At 36.4% G+C, this 19,615-nt stretch overlaps 1 protein-coding gene across 2 annotated transcripts; it reads right to left on the reverse strand.

The window, feature by feature from the left end:
* Window positions 1-5,015: 5,015 nt before the first annotated feature.
* LOC148952702 (lactosylceramide 4-alpha-galactosyltransferase-like) lies at window positions 5,016-19,158 on the reverse strand. 2 transcript variants are annotated; one of them, XM_089087367.1, is made up of 2 exons: window positions 19,040-19,158; window positions 5,016-7,648 (listed from the first exon to the last, which is right to left on the reverse strand). In XM_089087367.1, exon 2 carries the CDS (start codon window positions 7,587-7,589, stop codon window positions 6,585-6,587), a length of 1,005 nt encoding a protein of 334 aa, XP_088943493.1. In that variant the 5' UTR covers window positions 7,590-7,648; window positions 19,040-19,158; the 3' UTR covers window positions 5,016-6,584. The 2 variants fall into 2 exon arrangements, with proteins under 2 accessions (XP_088943493.1, XP_088943494.1); XM_089087368.1 differs by having other exon boundaries at window positions 19,036-19,127.
* Between the last annotated feature and the right edge of the window lie 457 nt (window positions 19,159-19,615).

Here is a 19,615-nt window from a genome sequence, read left to right on the forward strand (position 1 = left end):
CGAAGATCAGGGAAACAAACTTCAGGTTCAACACACCGCCCCAGAGCCCGGGGGCAAGGGTTGTAAGTTACGCCCTGGGGAATATAAGGTTCTTATGGGAGAGATGGTCTTATAAACTTTTTTAGGGGCCTCAAATGATTAGAAATTGAAAGTTCTAGTTTCATTTTTAAGATTGAAAAGTGATTAGAGGGCAACTAGCCCACCAGGCCCTCTTTTCCCAAATAAATCCGACCGACTTTTTGAGACAGTCATTTTGTTCAAAGTATATTTGAGATAGAAATTCTGTTCAAAGTGTCATTTTAGGTCTATGTCAAAGTGTCATTTTAGTGCCATTTTTAAGCCATTCAAACATTTCAAACATTTTAGGTCAAAGTGTCATTTTAGTGCCATTTTTAAGCCATTCAAACATTTCCTCAATAGATAATTTTTAAGCCATTCAAACATATATATATATATATATATATATATATATATATATATATATATATATATATATATATATATATATATATATATATATATATATATATATATATATATATATATATATATATATATATTATATATATACAATGTTCTGGTGGCCGGCTAGCCCCAGCTTTTCCAATTGAGACACGACAGCAAAAGTGCCATTTATAAGCCATTCAAACATTTCCTCAACAAATTTCAATTTAATATCCCCAGCCGTTCCTGATATTTTGCAAATTTTCTATTTTGAAAACCAGGACACAAAACAGGATCTTTTGATGTATTTCAACATCCCCTTTAATGTTCCCTGAAATTTTCAGATGAATACCCCTAGAGATTCCTGATTTATTGAAAAGAGTCCTTTTAACACCCTGGATGCTCATAGTGTTTTTGATTTAGTTCAGTATCCACCAAGATATCACCTTTAAGCATCCGCTTGTAACCCATAGCCATTCTTTAGAAATATAACATATGACCTTTTGACAACCTGGATGCTCGTAGTGTCTTACGGGCTAATTCAACATAATCCTAAAAATTCCTGACAGTTTTAACTTGATACCCTTAGCTGATCCTGAAATATTGCAGATATGACCTTTTGACAACATCCTTCTCAACATTCCCTGAAAGTTTCAATTTAAAATCCGTAAATATTCCTGAGATATTGCAGATACGGCCCTTTGACAACCTGGATACGGATAGTGTACTTTGACTAAGTTCAACATCCCCCTCAGCTTTCCCTGGAAGTTTCAACTTAATATCATTATCTCTACTATTGATATCACAGATAAGCACATTTGAGAGCCTGGATGCAAGTAGTGTCCTTTGATTATGTTCAATATCCCCAAACATTCATTTAAAGTTTCAACTTAGTGCCCTTGCCTATTCATCAGATGTTAAATACATGTCCTATTGGCAACCTGAACGCATATTGAGTATTTTAATTTAGTTTAACATCCCCCTCAACATTTCTTGAAAGTTTAACATTAATATTTTTAGTCCTATTGGAGACCCAGGATCAAACATGCCTAACATGCCTGGTGAACAGTTATTGGATTTTTCAAACCATATTAAGCCAAACGGCTATTTAAAATTTTAGTCAGTGCTGAGAGGGGTGGGAGTGCAACTAAGAAGGGCTTGGAAAGTAGACTAGCTGTCATTGAATCCCTTTTGACTCCCAAAAACGGCACTAGAACTTACAGTTTTCGGTAGAATGAGCCCCCTCCGATGTCTCCACGACATATCCTTCAATACGGAGTAGTCTGGGGAAAAAAAGATAAATCATTGAAACCACTTCGCTCTTTACTTAGGTAGTGTTTTTACTTCGCTTGTGATTTTAAATTGGTAAAATTCGTTAAATTAAAAGCACTGCACTATGACACAGAAGTACGGGCTAATTTGCACTTTTGAAACGGAGTCAAAAGACCCTCAAAAAGTAACTGATTTTGAAAAAATTACATTGTCGCATTCAGCATATCAGAGAACCCTATCCAGGCGGTTTAAAGCCACTCTCTACAAAATTGCAAAATTTAGTATTTTTCCAAGATAAATTATCACGCAGTCGTTTTTCTTCTTTTTTTTCTGAGGGTTATTTTGTCGAATCCATAACCTTAGGAAATCGCAAGAAGGCTAATTTCATTGACGATTGTGAGTTCTAGTGCCCTTTTCCAGAAGAAAAACATTGGTGCCACAGCAAAGTAGCGTTTTGTGGAACAATAAAAAAAAATTCTTTAAACAGGGAGAAAAAGGCTTTCGGTTGAAAGTTCTAAGGTGAACAGTTTCAACTTGACCGCTATTAATTAAATGATTTTTGAGTTGGCCACGTGCATCCTCTTTCAAATCACCCAATCAGAGAGAAATAAATTCTGCAAATTTCGGCAGAGCCCTAATGAAACTTTAGTGTACAGTGCAGGAGATTGAGGGGAGGAGAGGCTCATATTTAGGATAATTTCTTTTAATTTATTACACAATGAAATATAAAATGTATTTAGAACTCTGAAGTAGTTTTCGACAAAATATCTAAAGAAGGATAATCACGATCATCCATAGTCCGCGGCCCTAGATCATTTTAAGAGGGTTAATTCGAATGAGCATTTAAAGATAAAAAAAAATTCTTTAAACAGGGAGAAAAAGGCTTTCGGTTGAAAGTTCTAAGGTGAACAGTTTCAACTTGACCGCTATTAATTAAATGATTTTTGAGTTGGCCACGTGCATCCTCTTTCAAATCACCCAATCAGAGAGAAATAAATTCTGCAAATTTCGGCAGAGCCCTAATGAAACTTTAGTGTACAGTGCAGGAGATTGAGGGGAGGAGAGGCTCATATTTAGGATAATTTCTTTTAATTTATTACACAATGAAATATAAAATGTATTTAGAACTCTGAAGTAGTTTTCGACAAAATATCTAAAGAAGGATAATCACGATCATCCATAGTCCGCGGCCCTAGATCATTTTAAGAGGGTTAATTCGAATGAGCATTTAAGGATCTAGTGCCCTTTTTGAATACCAAAAGAGATCACACCACAGGAGATTGCTACATTCTGTATTTTGGCCCGTAAAACACTCATTTTTTCGCGAACAGACCCAAATACTTTTGAGCAAAAAAAAAAAAATGCGTGGACTATTAAGGTGCTTATTAAACCTCTCACTAACGCTCCCCAACTAAAAAGTTGGGTTTGGGTATGATACGGCACTATTTAGCCACCCACTAATGCTCCCCGACTAAATAGTTGGGTTTGAGAGGGGCTGATTTCCTCACATTTAGGGTAAGGGTGCGGTATTAAAACGAACAGAAATTAAATATATAATTTTTTCTCAAAAGAAAGTAAAGATCACCACTAAAAATTGAAACGAAAGGAAATCATTCTGTATAGAATAGGGGGTAGCCCTCTGCTTAAACCCCGGCTCTTTACGCTAAGGTTTAACCTCTTGTCCCTAACGCTTTAAGAAAAACTGCCTAAGCACAAGTTCACTCGGTACTTGGGTATTATATGGGCCTTTCTAAAAAGTCAAGTTTGGTTAATGCTAATGAAATAAAATAAAATAGGATGAATATATAATAGTTTATAAACAAATTTTGGCTATATATTTGCACATTAGGGGGGTGGGGGTTAAAGCGTAGCATATATTAAATACGTAACCTAACCTCACCTAGGTACCTCCCCCCCCCCTAAACCCCAAAAAATAACAGTTTAAATATTGTATACGCAATGAAAACCACGCTATCATTGCATAACTCTACAGCGGTTATCCCGTCAAAAACGGGTTTTTCGTGACTGGCTTCCTTGAAAAGGCCCATATAGTGCCCAAGTACCGTTCACTCATAAATATTTTCAGAAAAACACTATGAAAATTTAGCCTTAAGAGGAATGGGTAAGGAGGGGGTAGCCACCTCATATTAGGAATAAGATCTACTACTATTACTACTAACCACTTACCGCAGCACCAAGCCGCCGGAGGCCACCACAGCTACACACGCTCCTCCTCCACCCCAATTTATTCAAAGCCTCCCTTTTTACAACTGCCCACGAAGTTCCCATTTCCTTTAAATCTTTCTTTATGACATCCTCCCACCCCAGAGGAGGACGACCTGCCTTCCGTTTAGCCCTAGACGGTTGGCCGAAAAGAACAATCTTCAGCAATCTATCATCCTTCATTCACACAACGTACCTTAGCCACCTCAACCTTTCTTTCATTATAGCCCTAGAGAGCGGTATTGAACCACAGTTTTCGTATAGCCTATTGTTTGAAATACGGTCAGTCAGCCGGGTACCCAGAACAATCCTTACGCAATTTCTCTGGAAAACATCTAGCAAATCTTCATTCGCTTTTCGGAGCGTCCATGCTTCAGAGCCATATTTGACCACTGTCATCACTGTAGCTTCTAATATTCTAATCTTGGTTTGCAGACTTATCTTCCTATTCTTCCAAACTTTTTTTAACTGTGAAAAAACACCCTGAGCCCTTGCTAATCTACTTCTAACATCTCCACTGCTCCCACCATCTGTACTAATAATACTACCAAGGTAAGTGAAGCTGCCCACCTGATCAATCTTTTCATTACCCAAAGTCACCTTTTCATCTTCACTTATTCCTAGCCTTAGTGACTTAGTCTTTTCAACATTAATTTTCAAACCTATTCTAGCACCCTGAACTCGCAAAATGTCTAAAAGTTCATTCATTTCGCCCACACTTTCATTTAGGGTGATTCAGTCATAAGCATAATCTAAGTCCAGGAAACGTTTTCCTCTCCATTTGATTCCATGTTCTCCCATTGCCTTTCCTGTGCTCCTGAAGACAAAGTCAATCAAAATGATCCATGTCAAGTATTAATGTCACTCTTTACTTTAAATTGAAACAAAACTGTTTGGGGTTTTTACTTTATTTCATAATAGGATGTTTGCATAGGATAGGATGTTTGCATAGTAAGGTGTAGAATTCTTGCATTAGTAAATTATCTAATGGAGACTAACTTGGTCAAACCGGTAATGAGGTGTCTACAGCTAAGAAGATAAGAAAAGATTATATTTATTTTCAAGAGACTATCACGTACTCTGAAGAGCAGTATTCATTTTACATGTCATCAATAAAACCTGAAACATTATTGAAACACAATACTAATTTTAAATGGTAACAAAATTAAGTCACAAATAAGAGGTAAATAAGAATCAATTATTTAAACTTAAATTAAAATACGAAAAATATATAAAGGTGTATAACGGGGCACATATGAAAATATATAAAGGTGTATAACGGGGCACATATGAAAATATATAAAGGTGTATAACGGGGCACATATGAAAATATATAAAGGTTTATAACGGGGCACATATGAAAATATATAAAGGTGTATAACGGGGCACATATGAAAATATATAAAGATTTATAACGGGGCACATATGAAAATATATAAAGGTTTATAACGGGGCACATATGAAAATATATAAAGGTGCTAGTGATGTAAAATGTTTGTTAGAGAGGTGTGTTGTACGGAATTATGCACACACGTGGTTGTGTATGTGAAAAAATATGCAATGTGTAAAATTTTACAGTCGAAATGTTGTTTTTTAGTGAAGCTTGTTTGTTGATTTTTGCCAGCCTGATGGTTTATAGAGCAGACATGTAAATGATGACAACTACATAACAGAGAGTCTTGTGGTTAACGTTTATTTGTTGTCACTTACTTACTTGTACTTGTCTCAGGACATAAGCTCTTCAGCTCTCCCTGGCGTTATGATTTAGCAGATGATAGAGTGCTATGCTGCTCGGTCATAAGTGTATAGTACAGTGCAGTGTTGGCAAAGCTTTGAAATAAATGTACCGTTTTTTGCATTAAAATCATTTTATACCAAGAAATTAATTTATACCATCTGAACATCTGATATTTGCCGTAATAAGAAGAAAATTTTCGATAAGCTAAGACTTGAACAGATATCCAAGTCAGAATAAAGCGTGTAAAACCAAAATGTACTGGAAAAGTTGTATTATATATAAATTTTCAAATGTACCGCATTGTTCCAGCACCTCTGAATTGTACCAAACGCGTATAATAGTACCAAGTTGGCAACGCCGGTGCAGTGATCTCTAACCATTGCTTGTCTGTGACGTAACTGTAATATGAAAAGATACATGTTGAGTAGAAGCTACGAGGTGGGGACTCTTATGATGGGAAGTCACATATGTGAGAAATGTTGCTTGAAGAGATTTGCTGGCGTGTGTGCTGAAGGTTTTTGGATCGAAATATGCATAAGGAGTCAATAAAGCCACTTTAGTTAAACACTAGAACAAAAAACTAAAAAACAAGCTTCCAAACATTAAAATGCATAATTCGTTTTTCTTTGAACAGACTTTGACTTTAGGGCAACAGTTTGAGATGGCACCCGGTATTATAACTCTCTATGAATATTAAACCAGGTTTTGAATTAGTCCTAATTGTACTTTTAAAGCGATATTTCTGAAAAAAAGAAAATACAATCCTTGTTTTGATGCTAAATAGGGAGTCTAATCCCCTTACCCGTAGCTTCTGTGAGAGGCAGTCCCTTCTCGCAAATTTCTTAATGTGTTTGCTCATTATATATAAGAAAACAAATTAATATCCTTGTTAGAAATCTAAATATGACTAATACACCTCAGGGAAACTTTTATAGATCTTTGGGCAGAATTTTTTCGCAATTTCGTTGAACAAAGAGGATTCATTTTTAAACACAGGAATGTTTTTTGTCATATGGCCGGCAAAATGAAAGGCCACAGCTTTCTTTATAACCTCTGGCCGGAAATTAACAAGATCTATATCTTCCTTAAATAGTTTCGTAAATTCAAACCACGCAACCGGCGCAAAAAGTTTATTATCAACAAAGTTTATACGGCATTTTTCTTCTGCCTTTCGAAAATCATTATCATTCAAGTAGCACACCTCACTGACGGCCTTTTCAATTATTTTTGCACCAAGAAGTGTGTAATCATCGCGGTTATATTTAGCATTACCAAGCAATTCATAGATTTTTGCCAAAAGAGGCGAGGTTTTATCGAATCTGAGAACACCATTCCCTTGATTTTTTAACATAAACGAACCAAAGTTTAGTGCTGATTTCATAAGAATCATATCAATATCAAGGTATAGGCCACCATGTTTTTTCAACAAGGCTATTCTCGACAAATCGGAAATATGCTCAACTATAGGACTGTCCATGAAATCATTATCTGCATAAACATTCTCTAGATGAGTGTTCAACATAAGCTCATCTAGGTTCAATTTTCTAACATATAAATTTGGTGAGGATTTCATCCATGGGAACGAAGTACCGTTATACCCAGTCATATACACAATCACGGGATAGCCAATGTGTGCTGCAACTGCAGCTTCAACAGCACATATCTGTCTGTATGATAAATCTGGTTTACCACTAACTTCGATAAAAAATGTAGCATTTTGATAAAGAATGTAGAATGTGTTTCTGGGCCATTCTACATTCCTGAATTTTATTGGCGGTGTCGCTGAAAGTTGATTGAGGTATACGAAGCTAAAGAACAGCAACAAAAAAAACACAGTAATGCTCAGCCATCTCTTGATTAGCATGGTTTTGAAGGCCTCAACTGAAAATAAAAGCCAACTTTCTTTCATCATATACCGTACATCAGCAACTTAATAGCGTTGGTGATCTTGATTAGCACCGCCCAGGTGACCTAAAAATAAAAATGCATCTTAAAAGCAGAATGATAGAAATACAAACACATCTTTCGTCTCAAGGAAACTTTAAAGGTATTCAGGAAGGTGCTTTCAAGCTATTATCTCTACTCCTTCTGTATTTCAAAGGCTTAGAAAATACAAAGGAGACAGGTTTATAACTTAGAAAAAACAATTATGTGTTCTTGATTTAAGTTTGAGTCTGTTTTCGTCAACTCTATGTTAAAAGAAATACAATCCCAGTAACTTGAGTGGGACTTTAACCTATTAAATAAAAAAAATAAAGACATTTTTTCAACTGTCAGTAAAGAGAAAATTAGAACTTAAGCGAACATAAACTATTCCGTAAAAGATGGGGGCTCCCCCTTCCTTGAATCTCACTTTTTAAGCTGAAAAGTTTTAAATTTCTTTGAAAATACTTCTCATTCAAGTCTAACGGCTCTCGAGTTTAAGCAGTCTTTATTAAATAATTGTGACAAAAAGTCAAACTTTAGCGTAAAATGCAAGGGTCAAGGAAGGAGTAGTCTCCTTATATATGGAATAATTTCTTACTTTCAGTTGAAAAAACTTATTTTTTTTTTGTTTAATTTCTGACCGTTTTGCAAATCATGTCAGGAAATACCCCTCCACCCTCCGGAGAAAATTCTTTCGGAAAATTTTTGCCCCATAGAAAATTCTCCCCTTGGGAATTCCCCCTCCATTAAAAGATCCCTCTGAATAATTTATGTATTTTTCCCAATGAAAAATAGTATATGTAAACAACGGGGAAACTACTTAACTTACATCCCTTCCATCCCCTGTATAAGAATTCCCCCAGAAAATTTCCCCTGGAAACTACCTCCCCACGGAATATTCTCCCAATGGGAAATGTCCCCTGAGAAAACACCCCCGAAAAATATCCGTATATTTCTCAGCAAAAAAGTACTATGTAACAATGGGCATATTGCAGAGCTTGATCCCTTTCCCTATTGGCAATAAGAGCGGGCATGTCATCCAAAAGACATAGTTACTGGACCTTTTCTAATCTGGTGAACCTAGTGGCAAGCTCAAAATTTTGATTGGACGTCTTTGGGAAAAATGGGGCAAGGGAGGGGGAATAGTTGCCCTTCAATCTTTTTTGTCATTTAAATGGGACACTAGACCTTTTAATTTACGTACAAATGAGCCCTCTTCTATTTTTATAAAACCATTGGTTTGATATGATTACTCCTGTGGAAAAAAAAATAAAATAAAGTAAACACTTATCCGTGATGTTTCTTTTGGCAAAACATTCAAATTTCCACATTTTTTAATAGGAGCTTGAAACCTCTATAGTATGGTTCCCTGATATGTTGAATCTGATAGTGTGATTTTCATAAAGATCATTTGACTCTTTGGGGGCCTTTTCCCCTTTAATCTTAAATCAGGCAAAATTTCTCAGACTCGTCGCTTATGAGATGTGACATTAAACTTAATGAATTTTATATATCTAGAATTAACATAAAAAGCCAATTAATGTATCTTAAATATTTTATGTTTTAATTGTTATCAGAGTTTTTTTTTAACGTTTCAGTTGCTACTGGGCCGAATAGCTCCTCACTTACAGTTCGTTACCATGAACTGTTTGATAATAAGACTTTTTTTCAAGTTCTTGAACATTTTGCCAATTTTTTTCAATCTTGTTAATCAGGGTTTAGCAAAGTGATGAGTCTTAAAAAAAACTCCTCTGGACCTCATTTGTCTTGTAGATATATTTCAAAATACGGCGCCTTTTACGGCGCAAAATTTGTGTAAGTTAATCTCAGGTCAGGGTCTTTAAGAAATAAAAGGAGTGGAGGTAAAAAAACAACAAAAATACGAAGAACAACAGGGAAATCGTTTTGCAAGACAGTGGAGATAATTTGAATGAATATTTCGGCCCTATGTCCAAGGGCCACCCTCAGCAAGGCAAAAATATATGAAAGAAAAAAGACTCACAACAACATGCGACCAACAAAACCAAAAAGTAAAAATTTTTCAAAGCAGTCCTAGCATCATTAATTCAGCGAAGTTCAACCAGGACAGGACTGATAAAAAGTGAGTTAAAAAAAGGCGATTCAATGATATGGAAGGAAATTAATTTAATAGTACGTTCTTATTGGTGACCTAGCCTTTGTGGCAGTTAGGCTCAAGGGTTTTCTTGTGACTGGCTCTGTGTTAATGTCTAATAATTTTTTAAAATATTTTATAGGACACTTTTAAATTAAATTTGTGTATAGAGCATTTACTGTAAATTCCCCCAAGTCCCTATTTAAGGAAATATTATTATTAATCTTAAGTCTGATTTCAATTCATTATCGGACTTTTTGCCTCGGAAAAATGCGTGTTGGCACTGGAACCCGTCTGGTAACTCATGTATCGTTCCTAGTAACAGATGAATGACTGTACTATACCATATACCGGGTAAATTATATATCTATAGCCATGCCCCAGGCTTGTAGGTTTCCTTGTAGGGTTCATTTCAATAGGTACATCACTACTCATATATAGGATTTTTGAGAGTAAAGCAAAGGTTTAAAGGCTGTACATAACCATTTCCCAATATTGGATGTGGGGGCTTTCGTACAAGCTACTTAAGCTACTTTCGTACAAGCCTTAAAGGAATGCCTTGCTTGTTTAACTCTGGTAGACCATAAGACTTTTGGCAAAAGCTACCGCGGGGGAAAATTTATTGTAACCTCAAAGGTCTTTTTGTGACAGGTTCTGTGCTAATGTCTATTGGTTTTTTAAAATATTTTGTAAGATCATTTTTAATTAAATTTGTGCATAGAGCATTTAGCGTATATTCCCCCAAGTCCCTATTTAAGGAAATATTATTATTAATCATAAGTCTGATTTCAGTTATTTCTCGGACTACATGTTTTATGCCTAGGTCATTGCTAATAAGGGCGGATTCATATATGTTGTCTCGTCATTTAGATGAGAATAAATTTTTGTGTCGTAATCTGTCGTATCTATGAAAACCAGAGAATTGTTTTTATCTGCTTTAGTCATATTAATGGATCAATCTTTACGGAGATTTGATAGAACTTTTAGGTCATACAAATTATCTTTTGTTTTAATGGCGGGATAATCAACCTGTTTTGGATTGATGTAAAGGGTATCTATAAGACTAGCCCTAACTTCATCTGGGTTGGAAACAGATGTATAAAATTTGTGCACAGAGGACTCTAGAGATGAAATTAAATCTGCCACAGGGACATGCAGGTTAGGTGGGTTAACTTAGGTTCACTTAGAGTGGCGCCACTCTAAGTGAACCTAAATTAACCCAACTTTTTGCATATCTCTCTCACTATGACTGTGTGTCTGAGCGGGTGTGCTGCCATCTATAAGCGGTCTAACCTAAATTCAACGTAACGATGCATAAAGTCAAAATGAAAAGAACTTGCGCAGGTGTTTTCTTGTTCCCAGTGCCTGTCTTTGTCGGTTTGTATGTCTGAATCTATATATTTTTATGTGTCTGGGCGGGTGTTTGCTACTCCCAGTGCCTGACATTGTCGGTTTGTAGTCTGAATCTAAGTATTTCTATGTGTTTTTTTTTTGTTTCTCTCCCTCTCTTTGCATGTGTCTCTAGGTATGTGTTTTCTTGCCCCAGTGCCTATCTTGGTCGGTTTGTATGTCTGAATCTATATATTTGTATGCGTTTTTGTTTCTTTCACTCTCCTTACCTATGTGTCTGGGCAGGTGTTTGCTAGTCCCAGTGCCAGTCATTGTCGGTTTCTAGTCTGAATGTAAGTATTAGTATGTTTTTTTTGTCTCTCTCCCTCTCATTGCATGTGTCTCTGGGCAGGTGTTTTCTTGTCTCAGTACCTGTCATTGTTGGTTTGTATGTCTGAATCTATCTATTTTTATGCGTTTTTGTCTCGCTCACTCTTTTTGTCTCTCTCACTTCCTCTGCTTATGTGTCTGGGCGAGTGTTTGCATATCTCAATGCCTGTCATTGTTGATTTGTATGTCAGAATCAATATATTTGCATGTGTTTTATCTCTCCCACTCTCTTTGCCTATGTGTCTGGGCGGATGTTTCCCTGTCCCCGTACCTATCTCTTTAGGTTTATATGTCTTAGTCCATATATTTATGTGTTTTTAGACTCTCTCACTCTCTTTGTTTATGTGTCTGGGCGGGTGTTTGCCTATCTCAACGCCTGTCATTGTTGGTTTGTATGTCTGAATCTATATATTTGCATGTGTTTTTGTCTCTCTCTCACTCTCTGGGTCTATGTGTCTGGGTGGGTGTTTGCTTATCTCAGTGCCTGTCTTTGTCGGTTTGTATGTCAGACTCCATGTATTTATGTGTTTTTGTCTCTCTCACTTCCTCTGCTTATGTGTCTGGGCGAGTGTTTGACTATCTCATTGTTGGTTTCTTTTTCAGAATCCATATATTTATATTTGTTTTTTCCCTCACTTCCTCTGCTTATGTGTCTGGGCGGGTGTTAGCCTATCTTAATGCCTGTTATTGTTGGTTTGTGTGTCTGAACCTATATATTTGCATGTGTTTTATCTCACCCACTCTCTTTGCCAATGTGTCTGTGCGGATGTTTGCTTCTCCCAGTGCCTATCTTTGTCGGTTTGTATATCATAATATGTATATTTATGTGTTTTTGAGTCTCTCCTTCTCTTTGATTATGTGCCTGGGCGGATGTTTGCTTCTCCTGATCCCAAGAGATTGTTGCTTACTGACTTACATCTCTTTACCTATATGTCTGGGCGGGTGTTTGCTGGTCCCAATGCCTGTCATTGTCGGGTTGTAGTCTGAATCTAAGTATTGGTATGTGTTTTTCTGTCTCTCTCCATCTCTTTGCATGTGTCTCTGGGCAGTTTTTTTCTTGTCTCAGTGCCTGTCATTGTCGGTTTGTATGTCTGAATCTATATATTCGTATGCGTTTTTGTCTCTCTCACCCTCTCTTTTGTCTCTCTCACTTCCTCTGTTTATGTGTCTGGGTGGGTGTTTTTGCCTTTCTCAATACCTGTCATTGTTGGTTTGTAGGTCTGAATCTATATATTTGTATGTGTTTTTATCTCTCCCACTCTCTTTGCCAATGTGTCTGGGTGGATATTTGCTTCTTCCAGTGCCTGTCTTTGTCGGTTTGTATCTCAGAATCTATATATTTATGTGTTTTTGACTCTCTCACTCTCTGTGCTTATGTGTCTGGGCGGGTGTTTGCCTATCTAAATGCCTGTCATTGTTGGTTTGTATGTCCGAATCTATACATTTGCATGTGTTTTTGCATCTCTCACTCTCTGGGCGGGTGTTTGCTTATCTCAATGCCTGACTTTGTCGGTTTGTATGTCAAAATCCATATATTTATATGTGTTTTTGTCTCTCTCACTTCCTCTGCTTATGTGTCTGGCCGGGTGTTTTTGCCTATCTCAATGCCTGTCATTGTTGGTTCCTTTGTCAGAATTCATATATTTATATGTGTTTTTTTCTCTCTCACGTCCTCTACTTATTTGTCTGGGTTGGTCTTTGCATATCTCAAAGCCCGTCATTGTTGGTTTGTATGTCTGAATCTATATATTTGCATTTGTTTTTATATATCCCACTCTCTTTGTCTATGTGTCTGGGCGGATGTTTTCTTCTCCCAGTTCCTGTTTTTGTCGGTTTGTATGTCAGAATCTATATATTTATGTGTTTTGGACTCTCTCACTCTCTTTGCTTATGTGTCTGGACAGATGTTTGCTTCTTCCAGTGCAAAGAGATTGTTACTTACTTACTTACTTACAACTCTTTACCTATGTGTCTAGGCGAGTGTTTGCTAATCCCAATGCCTGTCATTGTCGGGTTGTAGTCTGAATCTAAGTATTGGTATGTGTTTTTGTCTCTCTCGCTCTCTTTGCATGGGTCTCTGGGCAGTGATTTTCTTGTCTCAGTGCCTGTCATTGTTGGTTTGTTTGTCTGAATCTATATATTCGTATGCGTTTTTGTCTCTCTCACTCTCTTTTTTGTCTCTCTCACTTACTCTGCTTATGTTTCTGGGCTGGTGTTTGTTTAAATCTTTCTTTATGACGTCCTCCCACCCCAGTCGAGGACGACCTGCTTTCCGTTTAGCCTTAGCTTTCCGTTTAGCCTTAGACGGTTGGCCGAAAAGAACAATCTTCGGCAATCTGTTATCCTTCATCCGCACAACGTGCCCTAGCCACCTCAACTTTTCTTTCATTATAGCCCTAGAGAGCGGTATTGAACCACATTTTTCATATAGCTTATTGTTTGAAATACGGTCAGTCAGTCGGGTACCAAGAACAATCTTTAAGCAATTTCTCTGGAAAACATCTAGCAAATCTTCATCCACTTTTCGGAGCGCCCATGCTTCAGAGCCTTATTTGATAATTGTTATCACTGTAGATTTTAATACTCTAACCTTGGTTTTCAGACTTATCTTCATATTCTTCCAAACTTTTTTCAACTGTAAAAAAACACTCAGAGCCTTGGCTATTCTGCTTTTAACATCTTCACTGCTCCTACCATCTTTACTAATAATACTACCAAGGTAAGTGAAGCTGCCCACCTGATCTATCTTTTCCTTCCCCAGCGTCATCATTTCATCTTCACTTATTCCTAGCCTTAGTGACTTGGTCTTCTTAACATTAATTTTCAAACCTATTCTAGCCCCCTGAACTCGCAAAACCTCTAAAAGTTCATTCATTTTGCTCACACTTTCCTCTAGGATGCTTAAATCATCAGCATAATCCAAGTCCAGGAGACTTTTTCCTCCCCATTTGATTCCGTGGTCTCCCATTGCCTTTCCTGTGCCCCTTGAAACAAAGTACATCAAAATAATCCATATAAAGGGGGATGTAACACAACCCTGCTTAACTCCTGATTTAATACAAAACCAGCTGCTAACCTCATTTCCTACTTTAACCACAGCAGTGTTATTCTCGTACATAGCACTAATCACTTTAGTGTATTTGTCTGGTATACCATGCAAGGATAAAACCTTTACTTAAGCTCTTCTATCAACAGAATCGAACGCTTGCTCATAATCTCTAAAACTGAGGACCAAAGGTGTTTGAAAACTCAAGCACTTCTCAATTATTAGGCTAAGAGTGAAAATACTGTTGCTAATTCCTCCTCACAAAGTAAATCTTCCTTCACATCCAAGGTATCACAAACTTTTTCATTTTCCTCTATATCTTTCCTGCAACTCTATCTCGGTTAAGCAGATTCTCAAAATGTTTGGCCCATCTTTCTTTATTTTTTTCCTTATCGCTAATTTCGGCCCCATTCCTATCTTTAACTGGGCCAATTCTGGATTGACTACTCCCTCTCAATTTGTTAACATGCCAGTACAATATTTTACTATTATGCCGTCTAGCTATATCTTCCAAATCCTCGGCAATATTATCCATGGCCTTCACTTCACACCTTCTTAGTTAAAATTTTAATGCTTTCTCCCCTTTCTTTACATTCCTTTTGTTTTCATATGATCTGTCACTCATATGATTCCTGTACAAGTCCTCTCTCCTTTCTATTAGACATAAAGCTTTTTCACTAATATTCTTATCTGCAGTTCTAGCTTTCTTCCCTAAGACACCTTCAGCAACTTCACAAATTATTTTTCTAAAATTAATCCAACCATCTTCCACATTATCAAATTTTAAACTCAAGTTTAGTATTCAACTGCTCCTGGAAAGTTTCTCTCAAATTCTCATCCTGGAGTCTACCAGTATCATAACTTCCTGGGAGGTAGTTATCTTTCCAGTATTTCAGCTTTAAATTAACCCTTGACACTACTAGATGGTGATCTCTACTTTTAACATCAATAACGGCACTCCTATATACCCTAGTATCTTGTATTGATCCTGCCAGTATTCGGTTTACTATAACATAATCATTAAGGTTTGCTGTCTTACGATCACGTGAATACCATGTTAACTTATGAGCCATTTTATGACCAAACACCGTATTGGTTATAACTAGATTGTTATACCTACAAAATTGCAAAAGTAAGTATCAATTACTGTTTTCTTTTCCTACACTAAATTTACCTAGGATAGGATACCATTTATCCCTATTTCTACCGACCTGTGCGTTAAAATCTCCCAGTAAAAATATCATATTTCTACCTGGGACCCTGTCTATTTGCTCCTTTAACTGTAAGTAAAATTCATCCGAGGCACTAGTATCTCCGTCAGTCTGTTCTACAGGGACGTATACTACTATAGCTAATACCCTGAACTTTTTAGTCATAAATGAGCAATTATTATTCTATTATTAATACCTTCTCAGCATAAACAAGACTTAGCAGCTTCCTTGTTATAGCAGCTAGTGAAGTATATAGCTATACTTCACAACAATATACAGTCAGAGGCGTCATTTAGGGGAGGGGGCTATCTTGGGCTATAGTCCAACCCTGATTTTATGAGGGGCCCCAAATCAGTTGTCATAAGTTTGAAAAAAATACGTAAAAAAGTGTTTTCAATTAAAACAAATCCGTTTCTAATATAGCTGTACTTCACAACAACACATAGTGGGCTTCATTCCATGACACATAATTTTTTTTTTTTTTGAAAAAAAATTACGTAAAAAAGTGTTCTCAATTAAAAAAAATCCGCTTCTAATATATCTGTACTTCACAACAATAAATAGTAGGCTTTATTTATTATTCCTTTTTGACGTATAACGACATATTTTTATTGCGTTGTTGTTACAGCCACGGTGACCAGCTTTCATCACAATAAAGTAATTGTGCTCAGAATCAGTAATAAGATTATACATGTCGGTTACGTGATTCTGGAGCAGTGATCCCCTCCATATATACGTATTATGCACTCTATATTTCTTTGAGACTGTTTGTGAATCTGTTCTGACTCTTTTCTGAGTCGTGTGTGACTTCTTGCCTGTCTGCTCTGTCTGACTTGGTAAATAAAACACTATTTTGTACAACAGCGGACTTTTTGCGCTCCTAGTAGCCATAGACGTATTATCAAACAGTTCGTGGTAACGAACTTTCAGTAAGAAGCGACTTGGCTCAATAGTAACCGAAATTCTAAACAAAAAAAATTTGATACCTATAGATACATCAAAAGAATTGTATTTTTATGCTGATTTTAAATATACAAGTTTCATCAAGTTTAGTTTTACCCATCAAAAGTTAAGAAATCAAAAGTTAAAATTCGCCGTATTTTCGGAAAAGGAGCAAACATCCCTAAAAATAATAGAATCATAAATGAGAATCACACCATCATATTCAGCATATCAGATAACCCTACTGTAGAGCTTTTAAGCTCCTATCTGTAAAAATGTGGAATTTTCGATTTTTTGCCAGAAGAAAGATCACGGATGCGTGTTTATTTGTTTTTTTGTTGTTTTTTCCCCAGGGTTGATGGTATCGACCCAGCTGTCCTAGAATTTTGCGAGAGGGCTCATTCGAACGGAAATTAAAAGTTCAAGTGCCCTCTTTAAGTGACCAGAACATCTGGAGGGCAAGTAGGCCCCCTTCCGCGGTCATTATTTCCCAAAGTCACCGGATCAAAATTTTGAGATAACTCTTTTGTTCAGTATAGATTTGTTCACAAAATCTAATAACTATGTCTTTAAGGACGACCTAATCCCCCACACTCCGGGGGAAGGGCTGCAAGTTATGAGATTTGCCCATTGTTTACATTAGCATTGGTTATTGGGAAGTATAAAGACGTTTTCAGAAGGTAGTTTTTGGTGGAGGGGGGGGGGGGGGTGGGGGGAAGCAGATACGTGGGAGGATCTTAAACAACAATTAGAAATTAAATAAAAAAAACAAGTTTTTCAACTGAAAGTAAGGAGCAAAATTAAAACTTAAAACGAACAGGGAATATTACGTATATAAGGGGAGTTGCCACTCATCCATAGCTCGCTCTTACGCTAGTTTTTTTTTCAACTTTTAAAAGAGGTTATTATTCTAATTAAACAGTCTTTGTGATTCAGAAATCATTCTTAAATAACTGAAACAAAAATCAAACTTAGGTTATTATCAGGTTATTATTATTTAAAAAAAAAGTAAAATGAATACGCAAATTTCGTTTTAATTACTCATGTACAGTGAGCCAAATTCAAAACCTGTATTAATTGAAAAACGTTCAGAAATTAAATAAAAAACAAGTTTTCTTAACTGAAAGTTAGGAGCGACATTAAAACAAAAAACGAACAGAAATTATTCGGCATATTAAAGGGGCTGACTCCTCCTCAACACCCTGCTCTTTACGCTAGAGTTTGACTTTTTGTCAAAACTCTACTTTTTAAACAATAAAAATTTTAGCGTAAAGAAGGGGGCGTTGAGTAGGGGACATCCCCTTTCATATATGGAATATTTTCTGTCCGTTTTAAGTTTTAATGTTGCTCCTTACTTTCAGTTTAAAAACTTTTTTTTTTATTTAATTGTTAATAGAAGCCAGACCGTATTGGATTTTGAAAGTTTTTAATGCTTTTTCTTCTTTGCCTCCAGTCAAAATGTTAAATTTGGCATTCAAAATGGTTATTTCATGAATTTTGTTTCTCGAGTTTTTACCACCTCAATGGTTACCACCCCCCAAAAAATCAGTTTAAATATTATTAATTCAATGAGAAACCAAGCTCTTCGATCGATTTAGCTAACAATTACCCGCTTTACGGTTCTCCATCACTGCATTCCTTTGACAGTCTATAGCGTTGTGCACCAGTTAGTGCACAAGGCCCCATAATTGTAACATAAATTCAAAACGTAACAAAAATGTAACGTTTTTAGAACCGTAACGTAGAACGTACCGCTTTATTTAAAGCGTACCAAAAATGGTACGAACGTTAACCTCGGTGGCTACCCTGGCTACCAACTGTTTGTTAATGTTCAGAAAGCCACTGGCATAACTGTTCTTCATTTGGAGTAATCATCTACTACAAGATGGGCATACAGGAACAGATCGGTAATGAGAAGTATGAGAGATCGGATGTTGATATTTCGTGAAAAGGCTCTTACGAAAATGTTTGATTTCAATACTATGGTTAGAAAATATATTTAAATATATTAGAATTGTTATATAAAATCAAACTATACAAAATACATAGTTAAAAAATATCTTTAAAAAAATGAGACCTTGTCGGTTCTCAGTGTTGCAATAAAACTGTAAATTAATTTCCATCTTAAGTTTTCTCTTTATTTATTAAACCCTTTTAAATTGCTTCTTACTATTATTAGTTGATTTTAGGAGAGGCCTGTGCTAACCACTGTTAAGAAATATTGCTCTTCAACAACTGTGAGCCGACCAATTTAGGGGCCCCACAGAGGTTGCTTAGCCCCCCCGCCTTAGTTCAGAATGAAATGGCACCATTGACCATAAAGCTCTTTTGTGGTATCCCTACGTTAGGTAAAACTTGTGAAACACATGCCTACTAGTAAAATTATTCAAAAAATATATACCTACAAAATAATATTAGCATTATCCATCTTAGCATCCCATAAGTCAATGAAACCTAAATACAAAACTGGAACAAAGACAGACCTTATAGGCCTGAGCTGGGTTATAAAACAAAGTGCTTTATTGGCTCCTGGAACCAATTATAAATTTAAAGCCCTTCTATCTAGTGAGATAAGAGAGAGATAAGATAATATTTATTTTCAAAAGGGTATCCCAAGCTCTAATAAAGCCGAATTTGCTCCATATGTCTAAAACAACAGAAAAAGCGAAACAAAGAAACAAATAATACATCAAGAAAAGAAACACCAATCAAGCATAAAAATGGTCGATAAAAAAAAAAAAATTCCAAGTCCAAGAACTAAAATGAACTTGTGCAAATAATGGCAAAAACAGAAACAGAAAGGGTGGGAGATAAAACAAAATCACAGGCAAGAAGAAATACATTGCCAAATTTGGTTCTAGGTGTTTCTCCCCCCCCCCTAAAAATGCCCCCGTAAAATACCTCCTGCGGAAATACCCCCCGCGAAAAATACCCCCGGAAAATTCCCCTTGGAACATACCCCCCCCCCCGCGGAAAATACC

This window comes from Artemia sp. Qi Xiang Cuo, chromosome 4, assembly GCF_049724085.1.
Source record: "Artemia sp. Qi Xiang Cuo chromosome 4, ASM4972408v1, whole genome shotgun sequence".
Taxonomy (NCBI): Eukaryota; Metazoa; Arthropoda; class Branchiopoda; order Anostraca; family Artemiidae; genus Artemia; species Artemia sp. Qi Xiang Cuo.

What these genes read in the sequence shown, in the direction of transcription:
- LOC148952702 (XM_089087367.1), bottom strand. Translation starts at nt 7,589, where the DNA reads ATGATGAAAGAAAGTTGGCTTTTATTTTCAGTTGAGGCCTTCAAAACC.